Raw genomic sequence first — 20,901 nt, 5'->3', positions numbered from 1 at the left:
GCTTTCAAAACAACAAGGTGGTAGGAACACAACAAATTTTGTTGTTTTGCATAGTTATCTTCAAAAGGGCTATTTGAATTACCAGATATACACATGCAAATTGATATAATCCTACAAATGTTTACTGTTTTGTTCCAAGAACTAATAGAATTAGTAGTACAATCATCTTAGTAATCTTAAATGTATATATACAAATTCTTATATTTCTTCCTTTCTCCTCCTTTTTTTCTCCTTTTCCCTATCTGAGTCATTTTTTTTCCTCTTTAAGCAGTTTATTACCAATTCACCATATTTATTGCAGATTTTGTATCTTATTTACTCTTCCAGTTTTTATACTATGGAGACAATACAGTATTTACAGATGTGAGTTTTATTCATTTCACATGACTTTGGTCACAAGATGCATACATTTACCTATAAAAGGCTAAGTGTGGTCCTTCTTTACAGCTGAATATCATATTGCATTTTATCAAAGTAACACATCTTTTTTTGTCAATTCCTCTGTTGATGGGCATTTTGGTTGTTTCCAAGATTTAGCTACTACAAATTGTGCTGCTGTAAACTGGGTGGGCATGTATATCAATCAATGTAATATGATGTTTTCAATTCTCCTGGGAACATGCCCAGAATAGAATAGCTAGGTCAAATGGGACCTCCAATTCCAAGTTTTTCAGGAACCTCAGATTTCAACAGTGGTCGCACAGGTCTACATTCCCAGCAACAGTGCAAAAAGGTTCCTTTTGCCTCACAGCCTAGCCAGCATTTATTATTGATGCTTTTCTTAATCCTGGTCATTTTTCTGGAGTGAGATGGAATCTCAGTGTGGTTTTAATTTGGATTTCTCTAATGGTCAATGGTGTCAAACATTTTTTCATGTTTGCATTTGCCATTTGTATTTCTTCATCTGAGAAATGTGAATTCATCTCAGATGCCCACTTTTGGATTGGGACCTTGAATTCCTGGGCCTTGAATTCCTGGGGCCTGATTTTTTTTTAATTTTTTATATGTTCTAGACAAATGTCTACATCTCTTGGAGAGTTGAATAAGAGGTTTTTTTTTTTTTTTCCCAATTTATTGGTTTTCTTTTCTCTGTTGGGGTTTTGTTTTGATATGCAAAAATTTTTAATAAGATCACAGTTATTCATTCTGGGAAGTATTTCCCAGGCAGATTGATTTTTGTTCATCAATTATCTGCTTACTCTTATGTCTTCAAAATTTCTACCTACTTTTTCTTCCAGCAGATTTAGTGTTTCTATTTTAATCTTTAGCTCTTTGATCCATTTTTATTTTAGTTGAGTAGGTGGTGATAGGCATGGGTCTAGTTTTAGTTTTTGGCATAGAGAGAGCCAGTTTTCCAGCACCACTTATTAAAAAGGTTTTCTTTATTCCAGCGAAAATGTTTCAAATTTTTATCAATGATAAGATGAGTAAGTGTGATTATAGTTGTAGTTTTATCTTCTAATCTATTCCATTGATCTTCAAGTCTGTTTTTATTCTAGTACCATGTTGATTTTATTACAGTAGCTTTGTAGTATAACTACAGGTCAGGGATTGTGATGCCTTCTGACTTGCCTTTGTTGCTCATAATTGCCTTTGCTAGTCTAGGTATTTTCCGATTACAGATGAATTTTAGGAGTGATTTCTGTAGATCTGTGAGATATGCTACCAGTATTTTTGTTGCAATTGCTTTAAATATGTATAACAATTTTGGGAGAATGGTCATTTTCACAATATTTGTTTTTTCTATCCATGAACAAGGAATGTCTTTCCATTTTCTGAGATCCTCTGCAGTTTTTTTTTCAAGGTATTATAATTTTCACTGAATAAATCTTTCACTTCTTTTGTTAGATTTATTCATAAGTATTTAATTTTTAGATGTTTTTGTGAAGAAAGGGACTTCTCATTTCTCTCTCAGTGAGTTTGTTGTTTGTGTAGAGGAATGCTATTGATATTTGAGTACTGACTTTGTATCCAGTTACGTTACTAAATTTGGTTATTGCATCTAGAAGTCTTACAGTGGAATTTTGGAAGTCTTTTATGTAGAGTATCATGTCAAATAATGATTTTGTAACTTTTTTTTTCCTTTCCTATTCTTATTCCTTTTATTTCTCTCTCTTGTCCAATTGTTCTGCCTAAGATTTCCAGCATTATACTGAATAGGAAGGGTAGATCATCTTATTCCTAATTTTAGAGTGAAACCTTTCAGTTTTTGACAACATAATATGATACTGGCTTTTTCATTTGTCATAGATGGCTTTTATCAGATTGAGCTAGAAATCATCTATTCTGATCTTTTTAGGATGCTTATCATGAATAAATGTTGGACTTTATTAAAAGCTTTTTCTTCATCTATTGACATGATCACGTGATTCTTGTCTTTGACTCTATTGATGTGATGTATTACACTATTTGTTTTGTGTATGTTGAACCATCCCTGCATTGCTGGTATGAATCCCATTAGGTCATGGCAAAGAATCTTGACGACTTGCTGTATTCTGTTTGCCAATGTTTTATTGAGAAATTTTTAATCTATATTCATTAAAGAGATTTGCCTCTAGCTCTCTTTTTGGTTGGGTCTTTCTCTTGTTTTGCTATTAGGATGATACTTGCTTCCAGGAATGCGTTAGAGAGAATTCTTTCCCTTTCCTTTTTATTGAAGAGTTTTAGGAGTGTCAACATTGTCTTCTTTGAATTTCTTGTGGTATCCATCAGGACCTGGACTGTTCTTTATTGGTAAGGTTTTAATTATATTTTCAATTTCATTGACTTAAAGTGGGTGTCTTAGTTACTTTATTCTCGTCACTGAGACAAAAATACCTGATGCCCAAGTTGGGAAAGGAAAGGTTTATTTCTTACAGTTTTTGAAGGTTTCAGTCCACACTCAGTTGGCTCCAAGACAGGGGGGAAGGCCTGGCCTGCAGTTCATGGCGGCTACAAACAGCAAGCTTGAACCAGCAAAGAGCAAGACTTCTTCCTGCCATTACATCACATCCTGGCTCCACCCCTAAGTGGGTATAGAACTAACACCATCAATCCAAGCACTATACAATGAATGAATAAAAAATGCACAATTTAAACTCATGAGTCCTGGGGGACACAAACATAAACCATGACAGTGGGTTATTCAATAGTTTCACACACTCTTGATCCAGCTTTGTTAATGCATACATTTCTAGGAATCTGTGCATTTCTTCTGTATTATCAAGTCTATGAGAGTAAAGGTTTTCCAGGTAGGTATTGATTACCTTCTTTATTTTCACATGGTCTGTAGTGATTTCACCCTTTTCATCCTTTTTGCATGAATTTGAGGGTGTTTTTTTTAAACAAGATTCCCTGGGAACTTATCAGTTTTATTTATTCTTTCAAACAACCAACTTCTGGATTCTTAATTCTTTGTATGTTTTGTTAGTGTCCATTGTATTAGTTTCCAGCCTAAAGTTTACAATTTCTTCCTTTCTTTTGACTTTTGGTTTGACTTGCACTTCTTTTTCTAGATGTTTGAGGTGTTGAGCATCAGGCTATTTATTTGTTTTTGTTCTGTTTTCCTAATATGGGAATTCACCATAATAAATTTCATCCTGAGGACAGCTTTCATGCCATTCCACAGGTTCCAGTAAGTTGTAGTTTCATTTACTTGAAGATAATGTTTAACTTCTTCTTTACTTTCCAGTGACCCACTGAATGGTGAGGGATGTATTACTTAATTTCCATGTGTTTATGGAGTTTTTGCAGCTTCTTTTGTCATTAATTGCCAGTCCCAATTGGCGCTAAAGTCTTCCCAAATGGTGCAGTGTGTCAAATGGACCTTTGTCACACCCCACATGGCTCACCAAAGCTCCCCAGCTCCTTCAGGTTACTAGGAAGGACCTTACCAGGTTCTAAGTGGTGTATGAAGGCGGGATGATAGATGGAGTACACTGGAAAGGCTGTCAGCTAATGCCACTTACTGCAAACAATGCTCCTCAGATTCTTTGTGTCTCTGGGTGAATCTCTACCAGTTTCTGCACAACATACTATGGTTGTGCAGCGAGGTTCAGTTCATTATCCATGCATTTAGTTCACACCATGCAGCCCACTAAAGTTACCCAACTGCTTGGAGTCACTTGGTGGGGCCCATCCAAGACGAAATTGACGACTCAAAGATCTTGGACTGTTTGGAGACTCTGGGTGGGACATTACCAGGTTCCAAGCAAGGCCCAAAGGCTGTACAGCTAGGTAGAGTTCATTGTGGGGGCCCTCAGCATGTGTTACAGCAGTAACTGTTCCCCAGTTACCCAGAGAGCTTTTGATTTTTCATGTCTATTTTTATTTATCTTATATAGTTGGTGTTCCCAGATTTGGAGCAAATATATTTATCATTCTTATCTCTTGAATTTTTCCCCTAACAATTATGTAGGTGAACTTCTATACTTCTTTTGATCATTTTTGGTTTCAAGTTCATATTGCTTATAAACAAAATAGCTACTCCTGTTTTTTCTATGTTTCTGTTGCACTGAAAATTGTTTCTATCGTTTGTCTTCAGTGTATTTTAGTTAAATGTGATTCATGTGGATAGCATATAGTTGTATCTTGTTTCTTGATTCATTCTGCCAAATTATTTATTTTCATTAAATCAAGGCCATTCACATTGTTGATTATAAGTGATCTGCATTGCCTTATGTTTGTCATGGTATTTTCCTGCTGTTGGATCCCTGTTTTTCCATTTAATTGATTGCCCTGTCTGATGATTTCTCTCTGTTCTTGTTTGGGGAATTGTTGTCATTTTTCTACCTAGAATATTTTTCAGTACTCTTTCTAGAGTTGACTAGCCTTACATTAATTTCTTCAGTTGTTGTTTGACATAGAAATATCGTATTTTTCCATTAAATTTGAAAGATAATTTTGGAGAGTATATCATCTGATTTGGAAGTTTTATTTTAAGACTGAAAATATTTCACTCAAAGCTCTTCGTGAGTTGAGGGTTTGTGTTGAGAAGTTGGTCATGATTCTAATGGGCATTCTTTGATTGGTGATCTGTTTCTGTTCTCTAACAACTTTTAATATCCTTTTATGATGAGTTTTTGGGATCTTGATGATTATATTCCTGAGCATAGTTTTATTTGGGTTATGGTTCTTTGAAGTCCCATATGCCTTACTTATCTGTATATCAAATTCTCTTATTCTGCTAGAAACTTTCTATTACTTCTGCAAAGAATTTATTTATGTCATTTGCATTTGCTTCTGCATTTTTTGACATCTATCAGCCTTATATTATTTTATTTTGCATTGTTTTGAACTATTGAATTTTATTTCATGGTCCCTTGTCATTTTATCAGTTCTTTCCTTTCATAATTACTAACCATGATCCTGTTTTCAGTCTGAAAGTCTACATTCAGTTTTGTTCCAGTGGTTTTGATAGGTGTCAGTGAAACTTTTAATTCAATGTATTCTATTTCTTTCCTATATTGTTCATTCAAGATTTAAGTCATTTTCCCATTCTCTTGTACTTTTTCACTTATGTATTCTCTAGTTATGCTGAGCAATTTCTTGATTGAGGTTGTCATTGCTTTTTTGCCCAAGAGATTATTTCTAATCTGATTTCCCCTATAGACTCATGGATTTGTTCTTTTACTTCACTTAGTCATTTTTCAGAAATTTCAAGTGTATGACTTTCAATATTTTCTATGTCAATATCTTCTGTACTTGTTACACAAAGACTGGGAGTTTGAGAGTGCATTTTGCATTTTTGTTTTTTTCATTTTCACCTCTTGGTTAATATTTTGGACTTTTTTAATCTTTCTAGTCCAACATGACTCTTAAGTGTATTTTATGGTCCTCCTTTGAGGCTAATATCCACACAGTTGCAGTGAAGGGGAGGGACCAGTCACCTGAATTCCTACTGTGGAGCCAGTTAAGTGAATTCTATATACTTCCTAGACTAACTAGCCTAGGAGTATTGATGTGAGCCAAACTTTAGCATGTATTATTACTGAAGTTCCAGATTTTTCAGGCTTTCAGGCCCATCTATCCATGGTATGTGCTCCAGCCAGGACCTTATTGTGTCAATGGAGTCTCACAGGCCCATCTGGGCTCCTCCAGGTGGGGTGAGGCCTCACTACCATGTTCTCTTGCCCACCTGGTGACCCCTGTATAGAATAAGAGCTTACATACTTGTCAGCTTGCCAAGGTTCTCAAGGTGGCAGAAGGGGTTTCCAAGGCTCATGTAGATCTACTGAGGTCCTCTGTGGGGGTGGACTCACCAATACTCTCTCCTACCCATCAAGTGGAACAAGTGTCTTATTCTGACCAGATTAAGTCTTCTAATACATAAAACAAATATACAGTGTTAGATAATCCCCTATGTTTTACAGCCTTTGACTTTTAACCCTGACTCAGAAAGAGACAAGGAAAACAAGACATTATAGAAAACATAATCCATAGTATTATTTGTAAAGTTCATACAAGGAGTCAAACACAAAGAAAGTGCAAATATTCTTTCCACACACTGAAGAATTAGAGAATCCAGCCATGGACTTGAATCCTACAGCAATGTACTGCATGAGTCCGACTGGAGGCCTTGGGGCCCATGACTCATTCAAGTCCATTTTATGAACATGCACTGGAAAGACCAAAAGGTCAATGGTGGAAGCTAGAAAATCTGTTCCAGCAAGTTAAAGGACCTGTGCCTGTATGTTGTGGGTTCTGCATTGGAGCAAAAACAACAACACTCAAAATAAGGATCAGGGATCCCTTGAAAACTAGCATAGCCCTCCCCAATGCCAGGGATATCCTGAGCTCCTCTAATGATAAGAACAAGAAAGTTAATATCAGGAAGCCAGCATGACAAGCTTCTCCTGGAGACTGAGAAACACCTATCTCCCCTGTAGAGCCAGGAAGCAATGCTCAACATAAGGACCAGAGCTACCCCACGTGAAACACAGCCATTGTCAGCAACAACAAAGGTTCTGAGCTTCTCTGATGATGAGAACAATGAGTTCATATCAGGAATGAAGCTCAGCAAGCTCCTCCAGAATATACAGCAACAGGAGAAACAACAGTACCAAACAATACTACATGCTTCCTGCCAAAGTCTCCTTTTTATGCTGGTAACAATCTTCATGAGGGCCATTTACAATAAGTATCATGCTGATTCAAATCAGATGATATATTAATTGACCATCAGTTTTCAACGCACCACGGAAGACATTTAGAATACTGAGTAAATAAATCTCCAAGCAAGTGTTCTAGGAAATGAAGGTGAGATTGGGAGTAGATTTACGATAAATAAACAGAAACATATGGTACATTCATTAATTAAAATGAAATTAAACCCTGCAGATATCCACAGGGAAGTGAGCCATTTTTTCTGCCACACCAAGAATAAGCACCAAAGAGAACTTATGTTTTCATATGTCAAATACACATGAGGAGGTTTCATTTCATTTAGTGTCCATGGACTAAGTTCTTTTAGCTTATGGAGGAGGGTAGTATCTTGCTTGATCTGGACTGAGTGTGTGTTTTTCCTTCTAGACTAGAAGTAAGTGTCTTTGTCTCACAACTTATGATAACAAAACGACCTTTTTCTGTAGAGTTAAAATATAGATACCAATATTGAGAAATCTCATTATTTTTTAATTTTTATCATGACCTCTGCAGTTTCTGGGGAACTAGGCTAAAAGTGTTACTCCTTAATTCCTTTGTCATTAATAAAATTTCTTATTGTCTAATATTTCTTCTAACTACACTATGTTTAGATATCTTCTAGGTTAGGACAGAACAAGGAGACTTATTTTCCTTTAAATGATGAGAGCTGAAAAGCAAAAGTCAGTGTGAGTCCAGCATGAACCTCTGAAAAATCACCACATTTGTCAGATGAGCTGTTACTATCTTTTCTCCACATCATCAGTCATAAATAATGTCCCTTAGAGAGCAAAAAATTGCTGATATTAATAAATATAGAAAAAAATATAAGTACAAATGTACATTGGGTAGAGTGGCATACATCTATACTTCCAGCATCCTAGGATGCTCAGGTCCAAGTTTAAGCCAAGCTTGAGCAATTTAGTGACTTAGTGAAACCTTATCTCAAAATTAAGAATAAATACTTAGCCAGGATTTTAGCTCACTGGCATAAGCGCTTGCCTTGCCAGCACGAGTTTGTGAGCTCAATCCATAGTACAAAAATAAATAAATAAATAAATAAATAAATAATGAAAAGAATAAATAAATAAAATGTCTCAGGACTATAGCTGTGAGTGAAAGCTTTGAGTTTAATTTCTGATATCACAAATATAAATAAAAAGCACCAAAAACATGTAAAATGTTAATAGTATTTCAAATAAAAATATAAATAAGTCTGGCCCAAATTCTACTTATTGTACATGCTAATATCTTTAAAAATATTGGACTATAAAGACATTTACTTCTTACTAATCTCACCAACCTTGAGACAACACTTAAATACTATTAACATATATTATTTAGTTGCAATTAATTGTCATAATCTAAAATATTTAATAATTTATAATAAAAAATAAATATTTTCTCTTTCTTAATTTTTGTTCTTGTGGTAAATCACTACTTGCTCATTCTATGATAATCATGCTTGCCTTCTAGAAATTTTTTCTTCCAGAACAGTTGATCAAATTGTGAAGCAGCTGAGACTCTAAGTGAGATACGTTAGAGAAAAAAGATTAATTAATGTCCAATAAAGGAACTCAAATTCAAAAGAAAAGCTTTCAATAAAGCAGAGAAGATTTGAGAGGGTCTTCATTTTTAGCCTTCTGTCTATGGTACTTAGTAATATTCTAAAGTGTCTCACTGGTACGCTAAATGCAATATAACTGTGTCCTTAGAAGAGAAGGCAGAGTAACAGATATGGGGAAGGTGGCCATGTGATGACAGAGGCAGCAGTTGAAGTGACACATCTTTAAGCCAGAACAAAACAAGGATATCAAACAACAGCAGAAAGGAGGGTTACAAAAGGAAGAATCCTACCTAGAGACCTACAGGAAGGAATAGAATGAGGAACACAAAAATAGAACTAATGTGAAGTAGAGATTTAATTATATTTCAAAAGCAGGAACTTCCAAACAGTCAGTGTGCTATTTGACAGGGACGAGCTCAAGCTGAAGTTCTCACCATGGAGGTACTGCTTTGTCCATATTATTGGAGTAAATTGATTCCTGAAAATAACTATTCCACATATTGGTACAATCTAGGCCAAAAAGGATCCTAACCTTAGTTTCTGGGTCACGGAGTCTACAGGCAAATAACAATTAAATGCAAAATTTCCACAGAAGGAAATTCCCAGAGTACACCTTGCCCCAAAAGCATGTGGTCACCTTTATCATCCCTAACATGGTAGCCTTTCAGGTCATGCACTATACTGCCTTCTTCCATTTAACCTTCCCTCCAGTATCATCCTTCTAGTTCATCAGTTTCTTGGACTCTTCACAACTATTTCTTGTGAACTTTACAAGCTCATGCAAAATGAAAATAATTAACTACATCCTTGATATTTACCTGTTTTATCATTTATATTTAATTGTTTAGTAAGACACAAAAATATTTCTGCCTTTCCATATAAAAGAATCATAATTTCAAAATGTTCATAATGTAGCTGCTTTTACATAGATCCTACATGGATTGTAAGCCCTGACCCTCAGAAAGGATCTCAGTATATGGAGTGAATCCCTATGCTGGGCTCTGTCCAGACACTGCTTATTCTGGGTTACCCTCTTCTTGATCACTTTGGTGGACTCACAAGGAAAGTGGGGTCAATAGGACCCTCCTCAGAATATACTCTCTTATGCAACAAAGTATCTTGGCAGGGTATAGAGACTCAGGTTTGTGGAAAAGGCTTTCTAAGGAGGAAAAGTAAAAGGAAATAAGAAGAAGCTAGAAAAAATTATATATATGGAATGTACTGGAAGCATCAAATTCTCATTTCTGATGCAATTTATTAAGAAGTTTATCTTTTCTGTAAAACCTGCCAGCTTTGTACATCAAACATATTTGGTCTTCAGCCATTTATAATTACAATTGTTATTGACAGATCTTGAACTATATATTATAATTAATGTCTTGTGTTCTAACAAATGCCTCAGATAAGTTGACTTCATGTTATATCTCAAAACTCAAAGAAAGAATTGCAATATGAATGTTGTTTACAACTCAGAGCGAGATGGCACATGTCATTGTTCTAGCCCATGGAAAATGGTCATTGAAGGCATATGCCCACCATTTGAGGATTTTTATATCATGCCCAAGCCATGACGTATTGCATTACTCAGGATAAAATAAGAGGCTTGCACTGAGGAAATAATTGCGCATTCTTTTTATCCATATGTTAGGAGCCAAGGTGAATCAAACACACAATTCAAAATGTGAAATTTAGTGATGATTATAAATTGTGCGGAAGGAAAGATAAGTAGAATATGATGCCTAAATTCAATTTCTCATTGAACTCATAGATGACCAAATAAAAACATAAGGAAAAGGTACATTAAAATTGTTCTATTTTCTTCAACCACCTGGTAAAGCAGAAGATAAAAAATTATTGTCAAAGGCTCAATTACTATCATAACATATCAACTAGAGCATGTCTTAACCAGATATCACAGAATCCTCTAAAAAAGGACTTCCAAAAGCAGTGGTGATATTTCATTCAAATTTGGAATTCCATTTGTCTTCTTAAGACTTTAAAATGAACCATTTGATGGAGTTTTGAGTATCTTAAATGTAGAGTATCATGTCATCTGCAAATGATGATAATTTAACTTCTTCTTCTCCTATCCTTATTCCTTTATGTTTCTCTTGTGAGTAGCTTTTGCTAATATTACCAGAACTATATTAAACGGCAGTAATGATAGCAGTCATCCTTGTCTTCTTCATTTTATAATGAAAATTTTGAGTTTTTAACCATTTAATATGATGTTAACTGTTGGTTTCTCATAGATGGCTTTCTTAACATTGAGGTAAAGATCATCTATTCCAATTTTCTGTAGGGTTTTTATCATAAATGGGTGTTGAACTTCATAAAATGCTTTTTCTATCTCTATTGAGATGATCATGTGAATTTTGCCTTTGATTCTTTTAATATGCTGTATCATATTTATTGATTTTCATATGCTGAACCATCCTGCAGCCTTGAAATAAATCCTACTTAGTCTTGATGTGTAATCTTGATGATCTGCTGCATGTTGTTTGAGAGTTTCTCAGCAAGTATTTTTTTCATCTACATTCATTAAGGGGATTGGCCTGTAGTTTTCTTATCTGGTTGTGTTCTTCTCTTGTTTTGGAATCAGGATAATATTTGCTCCCAGCAATGGTTTTGAAAGCACTGATTCCTTTGTATTTCTTTAGAGATTCAACAGTACTAACATTAGTTCTTCTCTAAATTGCTTGTAGAACTCACCAATGTGTCTATCAGGGCCTGGAATTTTTTGTTGATAATTTTTAAATTTTATTTGCAATTTCATTATTGATATCAGATTAGCATTTTTCATATTCTTCACTTGCTTTTGGCAATTATATACAGGAACATTTTCCTTTCTTCTGTTTTCTATCTTATTAAAATATAGGTGCTCATACTATATTTTGAGCCTTTGGATTCCTAAAGGCTTCATTGTGACTTTTGTCTTTTCCTTCCTAATTGCTTAACTTTATGTATTTTCTTCCTCTTTTATAAGCAAATGGATTCAAGTCAACACCATATTCATAAGTGAAATAAATCAAATTTTTAAGATCGTATTGCCTCACTAATAAGAGAAACTAAATGAGTAAATGAAGTCCAAAGTGTGCAATAGATATGATGAGTTAGAAAGAAACTGTCCAAAAGAAAAGACAAACTGTGAAAGGGGAAAGGGTAAAGGAAGGAAATAAGAGTACAGGAAAGGAGTACATTTTTACACAAGATAGTTAAGATAGTTACACAGGGAGTTTCTGTTCCTTGAAAAGTTTTTGCTAATATTTCTTGGACAAAATGTCATACCTAAGTCTTGCACTTTGAACGGCTACTGCAAAGAAAACAATATTCAATGTATTAATTAATGACTGTAACTCTCCTGCTCTGTGTTTTGAAATTTTATTGTTATTTTTATGTTTTGTCTGTAAAATAAAATATGCTATTTAATATAACCAATAAATAAAAGAAAAAATAAACTGCCATCAAGTCTGAATACCTAAGTAAACCAGAGGTTTACTGATTCACTCCTGCACAACTGGCTGCCCTCAGTGTTATTGCTGTACTGACAATTAAAGAGCTGGTGGATCCAAGTAGAAACAGAAGATATAAAGAAGGAATGAAGGTGCATTCTTTGGCATTCAAGGATTTTGTTTTATCTCAGAACAGGGATCATGATCACTACCTGAACTTCCCCAACAATATTGATGGCTATTTATTAATGAAATAATTGCCAGTCTCATTAATTTTGATTTTATGTGTAAGATTGGTTATATTAGCTTGAAATTTTTGTCTGCATTCTGACTTTCCATGGAAAAAATATTACAATCATCCCTTTATAATCATGACATAGGCTGACATGATCTTATAGAAACTCTTCAGACTTTTAAGACTCCATTTTAATATATTAATGTCATAAAAATACAGAAGCATGTTTACCTATAATTTCTACAGTCACTACTTGAGAAAGTAGACTAAAACTCATTTGCCTGTCCTAAGTAATCCTAAAACATTATTTTAGGATTACTAAAATAGGATTTTAGTAATTTTAGGGTTACTAAAACATACTACTGATTATACTTTTCTGTTGAGAAAACAATGCAGGCTGAAATTCTTCTTTACAAATACTTTTACAAAATAAGTCCTGATCTATACTGAAATGCTTCCTAGGTGCTCCAAACCTAAACTTGAAATTGTTTCCTGATCATATTATTATTTAATAACAAGGACCACTTAAATATTACTCTCTAGGAGCAAAATAATCTCTCAAAAATTAAGAAGGAGAGAGAAGTTACAAAACAATTTGTTAATCACTTCTGATGGAGTTTCTAGTTTTTCTTTCTGCTTAAATAGAAATCACTTTGAAATGAGTTTTTGCCTCAGTGTGAACTATTTAAATGGAAATAGATATGAATATTGAGTAAATGTTACAATTACTGATTAACTGTTATCATTATTATATCGACAGTAAAAAATATCTGTAATGGTGTTAAAAATAATTATATCCATATTCCACATTAAGTTTATATTGAGTGAATAAGTGCAGTATTTACCAAATCAGGTTGACTATCACAAACAAACATGCAGACATGACACATAAGAAAATAGAAAAATACAACTGTAAGTATGTCTACACTTATACCTCTGCCTATATCTATGTATCTATACGTAAATGTATATCTGTGCTATATCTATAACTGTATTTTTATATTTATATAACTTCGTCTATCTCTATGTTTATGTCTGTGTATATCTACCTATTCCTGGGATTCAGAATAAACATGTATGTTCCTTCTGGATTTGTTTTTGGACAGTTCACATGCAACACTCATCTTCACTTCACTTGTTGAGTTCTCTTCAAATTCCCAACCACTGAGGGACACGGAAACTTTTCATATTTTTGACTGTCACATGATATTGCCAAATTCCAGTCTGAGAATCACATTTTTTAAATATTTCTTCTATTTTTTTCTTTTCTTTTCTTCTTTCTTTCTTTGTTTCTTTCGTTCTGTTTTTTCCTCATTTAGGATACTTGCGTCTCGCTGGAGAAGAGGGACCCTGCTCAGGGCGAGTAGAACTGAACTCTAGAGGAAAATGGGTTCCAGTATCTGATGTGAACTTCACGTTCCACACTGCCCAGGTCATCTGTGCAGAGCTGGGGTGTGGCAAGGCCGCATCTGTCCTGGGAAATGTGACTTTCAGTGAGTACACAGGACAGATGTGGCATGAAGAGTTCTTGTGTGAGGGCCAGGAATCTCAGCTATGGTTCTGCCCCAGAGCACCCTGTCATGGAGGCAGGTGTCACCATAAAGGGATTGTTCAAATTGTCTGCTCAGGTGAGACTCAGCAGATTTTCCATCTTTGCATATTATTCTGGTTCAAGAACAAATGTGATGAAACCCTGTCTTCTTCCACCAGAGTTCGCTGAAGTCCGACTAGTGAAAAATGGCACCTCTCAGTGTGAGGGTCAGGTGGAGGTGAACACTTCTGCAGGCTGGAGAGCGCTCTGTGCCTCTCATTGGAGCATGACCAATGCCAATGTTGTGTGCCACCAGCTCGGCTGTGGAGTTGCCATTGCCACCCCAAAAGGAGAATACTTTGTGGAAGAAGGGGATGAAATCAGGAAAGACCAATTCCACTGCTCAGGAGATGAGCCCTTCTTAAGGAGTTGCCCTGTGATTGCCCTTGGTGTTCCTGCCTGTGCCCATGGAAACACAGCCTCTGTGGTATGTACAGGTAAGACAGTCGTCAGGGTGAGTAGTTGAGTAGTATTTAAGATGCATTCAGGTCAAGGCAAAGTATATTCAAAGAAGTTTCTAAATTTACATGTTATCATTTAAACTCAATTCATAAAGAACAATGTGTAAAATAAATGTAGAACTCTGTTAGATACATTCACAAGATCACCAAAAGAATGCTAGCAGTTCTCCCAATCACAGTGCTCTCCTCCCCTGCAAAGAAAACACTTGAATTTGTAACATTAATAAGTAATTTCCTTATGTTCTGATCTTTATTTAAAAGCAAAGTATGTACTCTGAAGACTTCTTTAGCTCAAAGTTATTTTTGGGTTTGCTTTGTTGTCAGAAGAATATCATTAATTTTAGCCACAACTCTGAAATATCTGAAATGGTAGCAATGGAAGTAACAAAGGAAATCAATAAGAATGTCAGCAGACTCAAAGCAGACATAGTTTCTCATATAAAAGCAAAACAGTAAAAAGAGTAGAAATAATACAGAATTTCAAAAATAATAGTAAGAAATCAACACTAGTTAATATTTACATGTTGTTATATTAGAAGCAGTATTCAAGTTACAAAATCTAAGCTTAAAAATGAATAGAAAATCAAATAATAACAGCACAAACTATTTTTTTTGATGAACTAGCTGAGAATTAGTAGTATTATCCATCTTGTACACTTAAACATATGTACAGATAGATGTGTATACCTACAAGTTGTTCATTCATTTTGAGTACTGTATTTCACTTTCATTATTATGATACATATTGTATCATAATTTGGATCTTATTACACTTTCAGTTTTTCATTAGTGTTATTTATTATTACACTAGGGTGACAATATGATATTTAAAATGTGAGTCTGATATATTTCATTATGAGGATAATCTAAAATTGCTTCCATTTACCTATAAGATTTTCCTTTTAATAGATTAGTAATATTCCATTGTATAAAATTATCTCATCTTTCCCTCCATTCTGCTGTTGATGGACATTTTAGTTGTTTCCAAGATTTATTGATTACAAGTTTTGCTGCTAGGAACATGGGTGCACATATACCGCTCTGACATGACATTTTCAATTTTCCTGCAAAATCCCAGGAGGAAATTAGTTGGATTGAATGGGAATACCAAACCTAGTTTTTTTAGGATTTCCACACTGGCCACAGTAATTTACACTCACACCAACAGTAGAGAAGGTGTTCCTTTTTCCCCACAACCTCGCCAACATTTGTTATCAGTTGATTTCTTGGTGGCAGCGATTCATTCTGGAGTAAGACGATAACTAAATACTGCTTTAATTTGTACTTCTCAAATGACCAGTGATGGTGAACACTTCTTCTTCATGCATTTATTGGCCATTTGTATATCTTCATCTGGAAAATGTGTGTTCACCTCAGATGACCATTTTTGGAGTGGGTTTTTGAATTTGTGGGGCTTGATGTTCAATTCTTTGTATGGTCTGGATATAAGTCCTTTGTCTAAGGGACTGATGGCTAAAATTCTTTCCCATTCTATGGGTTTTCTTTCCACTTTGTTGATGCTTTCTTTAGAAGTGCAAAAATTATTTAATAAGATGAGATCCCAGTAGTTGATATTTTTAAATAATTCCCATAAAGTTTGCATTTTGTTTATTGAAGTTTTTGCCTCACCCAAAGTTTCAAAATTTCTACCTACATTGTCTTACAGTAGATATAGTGTTTCTGTTTTATTATTTAGATATTTGATCCATTGTCACTTTAGTTTAATGCACGGTGATAGGCATGGGTATGCTTTCAGTGTTCAGCATGTTGAAAGCCAATTTTTCCAGCACCATTTATTAAAGAGGCTATATTTGTTCCATTTAAAATTTTTAGCCCCTTTGTCAAATATAAGATGGCTGAGTGTCTTTGTAGTTATGTTTGCATCTTCTAATCTTTTCCATTGATCCTGAGGTCTATTTCATTGCCAGTACTATGCTGAATTTACCACTGTAGTTTTGTATTATAATTTCAAGTGAGGAATTGTGATGCCTCCGGCCTTGCTTTTGTTACCCAAAATTTTCTTTGGTATTCTAGGTTGGTTTTGTTTCCAAATGAATTTTAAAAATGATTTTTTCTGTAGAATATGTTAATGGTATTTTTATTGGGATTATGTTAAATCTATATAACAATTTTGGAAGTATGGCCATTTTCACAATGTTGATTCTTTCTAACCAAGAGCAAGGGATATTTTTGCATTTTTCAATATTCTTTTCAATCTCCTTTTTTAGATTACTATAATTTTCAGCATATAGTTCTTTTACATTCTTGGTTAGGTGGATTCCTAAACATTCATTTTTTGATTCCTAAGTATTTGTTTTTTTGGATGCTATTATAAAAGGCAATATTTCCATAATTTCTCTCTCAGTAGTTTGTTGTTTGTTTACATGAACACTATTTATTTTTAGTGGACTTTGTAAGCAGATACACTGTTGAATTTGCTCATTAACTCTAGTAGTCTTTTGATAGAGATTTTAGGATCTTTTACATACTGTAAATAGTGAGAATTTAACTTCTTCCTCTCCTGTTCTTATTATTTTAATTCTCTCTCTTGTCTTATTGTTCTGGTTAATGTTTCCAGAACTACCTTGAGTAAGAGTGGTGCTAGTGATCATCCTTGTCTTGTTCCTGATTTTAGAGTGAAAGCTATCAGGTTTTTGTCCATTTAGTAGAATGTTGGCTGTTGGCTTGTCACAGATGGCCCTTAGCAGACTGACATAGATAGCATCTATTCTGAGTGTCTTTAGGGTTTTTATCATGAACAATTGTTGGATTTTATTAAAAGCTATTTCTACATCTACTGAGAGAGTCATGTCCTTGGCTGTGTGGATATGATGTATTACATCTTTTAATTTGCATATGTTAAGCCATCCTTGCATTCCTGGGATAAATCTGACTTGGTCTTGATGTATAATATTCTTCATGATTTGCTGCATTCTCTTTGCCAGCCCTTTTTTTGAGAATCTTTGCAACAATGTTAATTAGTGATGTTGGCTTATTCTTCTCGTTTTTGGTTGTCTTTCTCTGGGTTTGGTATCAGAGTAATACTTGTCTCCAGGAATGAGTTAGCGAAGATTGCTTCCCTTTCAATTTCATTGAACAGTTTGAGAAGTGTTGGCATCAAATCTTACCTAAATTTCTTATAGAATTCAGCTGTGAACCCATCAGGACTTGGGCTTTTCTTTGTTGGTAAGTTTTTAATCATGTTTTTAATTTTAATAGCTCTGGCTGGGCATTTATTTCAGTGGCATAAGTGACTACCTGGAAATTGGAAGGTCATGAGTTTGATCCCCAGTACCAAAAAAAATTTCAGTGGCCAATACTGGATTATTCAAAATTGTTATATTTTCTTGTCAGCTTTGGTAATTCACACATTTCTAGAAATTTGTCCACTTCCTCTGTGTTTTCCACCCTATGCAACTAAAGATTTTCAAAGCAGGTATTCATGATCTTCTGAATTTCTAGGGGCTCTATAGTAATATCTCTCTTTTCAGACCTTATTGCATGAATTTGAGTTTTTCCTTTCTTTTTCTTGATAAGGCTGGCTAGAGGTTTATTAATTGTGTTTATTCTATCAGAAAACCAGCTCATTGATTGATTCTTTAAATGTTTTCTTAGTCTCAGTTGCATTAACTTCTGCTCTGATTTTTATAATTTTTTTTTCTATTAGCTTTGAGTTTCACTTGCTCTTCTTTTTCCAGAAGGTTGAGGTGTAGCATTAGGTTGTTTATTTATGCTCATCCTGTTTTCTTGATGTGACAGTGCTATATATTTCCCACTTAGGAAAAATTTTCCTTGTGTTCCACAGGTTTTGGTGTGTTGGATCTGTATTTTTACTCAATTGTAGGTATTGCTTAACTTCTTCTTTAATTTTATTTGTAATCTAGAAGTTGATGTTTCAACTTCTAGAAGTTGATGTTTAATTCCCATGACTTTATGTAGGTTTTGCTATTAATTTCCAATTCCAGTTCTCTAAAGTCAGATAATATGCATGGGATAATTTCAATCCCTTTACATTTACGTAATAATATTCTATTGGCTAATGTGTGATCTATTTTGGAGAATGTCCCGTGAACAGCTGAGAAAGATGTGTACTCTGATGTGAACACTGTGTTGACATCTACTAAGCCCATCTGTTCACAAGAGTGAATCAGTTATTATTTCTTTACCAACATTTTATCTAGTTGATATATCTCTTTGTGACAATGCAGTATTGAGGACCCTTTTTACAACTGTGTTGTTATTTGGTTTTTCATATCTACTAGTTTCTGTCTTATATATTTCCGTGTTCCTATATTTTGTATATGTTTATAATTGTTAGCCTTTCCTCTTGAGTTATTCTCATGACAGACATATAGTGATGTAATTTGTCTCTTTCAATCATTTTTGGTTTCATATTTACATTGTCTACAAATGGAATACCTACCTCTGCTTTTTTTCTACCTTCCGGTTACATTAAATATTGTTTTCTATCCTTTGACCATACTCTATGAGTTTTGATTAAGTCATATATATTTCTTGCATACAATAAATTATTAGATCCTGTTTTTTCATCTATTCTGTCAAACTATTTTTTTTAATAGTTGATGGATACAGCTAACATGTATTGGTTCAATACATGTTTCTGTGGTGTGTTTCCTGCTTTTCCGCCTTGTTAAATTTTCTGGTGGTTATTTTTGGTTGTTGTTTTGGGAAATGCAGTCATTTTTACCTTTATCTAGAGTGTCTTTCAGTACTCTTTCTTCGGTTGGTTGGGGGGACATGAATCTCTCCAGCTATTCTTTGTGAGGGAAGTATCTTATTTCTCCATTAAATTTGAAAGAAAGTTTTGCAGGGCACATCAATCTCATTTGAAAGTTGTTTTGAAACATTTCCCTTCAAGCTCATAGTAACTTGTGCTAAAAGTGTATTGTGATTCTAAAGGGATTTCCTTGATAAGAAAGTTGTGTCTTTTCTCTAACAGCTTTTGGTATTCTGTTTTTATGCTGCATTTCTGAAATTTTAATTATTATATGTTGGTGTAGATTTATATTTGTTTTGACTGTGTGGCATTCTATATTCCTCATTTATTTGTCATATTTTTCCCCCTTGTTTGGGAAATTTTCTACTATTACCTCTGTGAATAGTTTTCCTATGTCATTTGCATTGAACCCTGCATCATAATTAATGCCAATCAATCTTATATTGTTTCTCTTTCATCTTCTTGAAACTGTTGAATTGTCTTTCATACTTTTGTTTCTTTTAAAATTTCTTTTCTTTCTTGGTCACTAGCTGCAATCTTGTTCTCACAGTCTGAAATTATACCCTCAGCTTCATTCAAATGGTTTTTCTAGCTTTCAGTGGACTGTTTTATCTCCTGGTTATCTCTTTGAATTTGCTTCATGATTCTACTTCTTTTATATATTGTTCATTCAAGGTTTCCATCATTTTCCCATGCTCCTGTACTTTTTCTAATGTCTTCTCTTATGCTGAGCAGCTCCTTTATTAAGGTTGTCAGTTCTTTTTTACATAACAGATTATTTTAATCTGATTTTCACCATAGCCTCATGGATAAGTTTCTATGCTTCACTTGCTACCTTTGCTTAAATTTCTGGTGTACAACTTTTAATATCCTTGATTTCAGTGTCTCCTGTACTTTTTCCAGGGGACTGTGCATTAGATATTGCATTTTGCTTTTTCATTGTGTAATTTTCATCTCTTGGGCCAATATTTGGTCTTTCAATATCACTAGTCTCAACTGTCTGTTGTGCATGTCTTAAAATCCTACTGTGTGGATGATGTTTGTCCAATTGTTGGGTCCCACAATGAACTAGAAGGCCAGTCACCTGAATTCCTCCTGCAGGGCCTGTTGGCTGAGTCCTATATCCTTCCTAGGTTGACTAGCCTAGGAGTATTAACATAAGCTAACCCTTAGTTCCTGCTGTTACTATGGCTTCAGGTTGTTTCAGGTGACCAGATCTACCTGATTATGGTGTTCACCTCAGCTGGAACCTTATTGTGTCACTGGGGGTCTGGCAAGCCCTTTTCATTTCCTTCAGCTTGGACCAGGGGCCTTATGAGCACACTTCTAAACCCACCTGGTGTTCCGTATATGGAATAAGAACGCACCCACACTCTTGCTAGCCTTGCCTAGGTCCTACAACTGGGGGAGACCTTCCTACTTCTCCTGCTTAGAGGTTCTCTATTTGATGGGAAAACTATCCACAGTCTCACAAGTCCACTGAGGTTCTCTGTGAGAATGAGGGATTTCTAAGTCTCCCATAAGCCCAGCAAGGTTCTGCAGATGTTAGGTTTACTGATTGTCAGTAGTCTGTTGTAGCCTTTGGGGTAGAGAAGGATAGCCTAGAATCTGTTGCTATCCAAGGCTTGGGGGGTAAGGAGGAGAGACAGTCAATAAGCCAGGGTGGTTCCAGGTCTGAGAGGTGAGGAGAAGGTGTAGCAGCTGGTGATCTGTCTTGGTCCCAGGTCACAGGGATGAG

General features: G+C 34.8%; 1 protein-coding gene across 2 annotated transcripts in view; it reads left to right on the top strand.

The window, feature by feature from the left end:
- Window positions 1-20,901, top strand: part of LOC100733221 (antigen WC1.1-like) — a 100,142-nt gene that overhangs the window by 66,408 nt on the left and 12,833 nt on the right. For both annotated transcript variants that reach the window (XM_023564920.2, XM_063238126.1), the window contains exons 7-8: window positions 13,693-14,001; window positions 14,084-14,401. In XM_023564920.2, coding sequence (XP_023420688.2) covers window positions 13,693-14,001; window positions 14,084-14,401 — 627 coding nt within the window. The remainder of the gene's footprint in view (window positions 1-13,692; window positions 14,002-14,083; window positions 14,402-20,901) is intronic.

This window comes from Cavia porcellus, unplaced genomic scaffold, assembly GCF_034190915.1.
Source record: "Cavia porcellus strain 051 isolate PalLab524CR breed Dunkin Hartley unplaced genomic scaffold, mCavPor4.1 scaffold_27, whole genome shotgun sequence".
Classification (NCBI taxonomy): Eukaryota; Metazoa; Chordata; class Mammalia; order Rodentia; family Caviidae; genus Cavia; species Cavia porcellus.
Note: the sequence above shows the minus strand (reverse complement) of the source record. Positions and strands in the feature narration are given on the sequence as shown.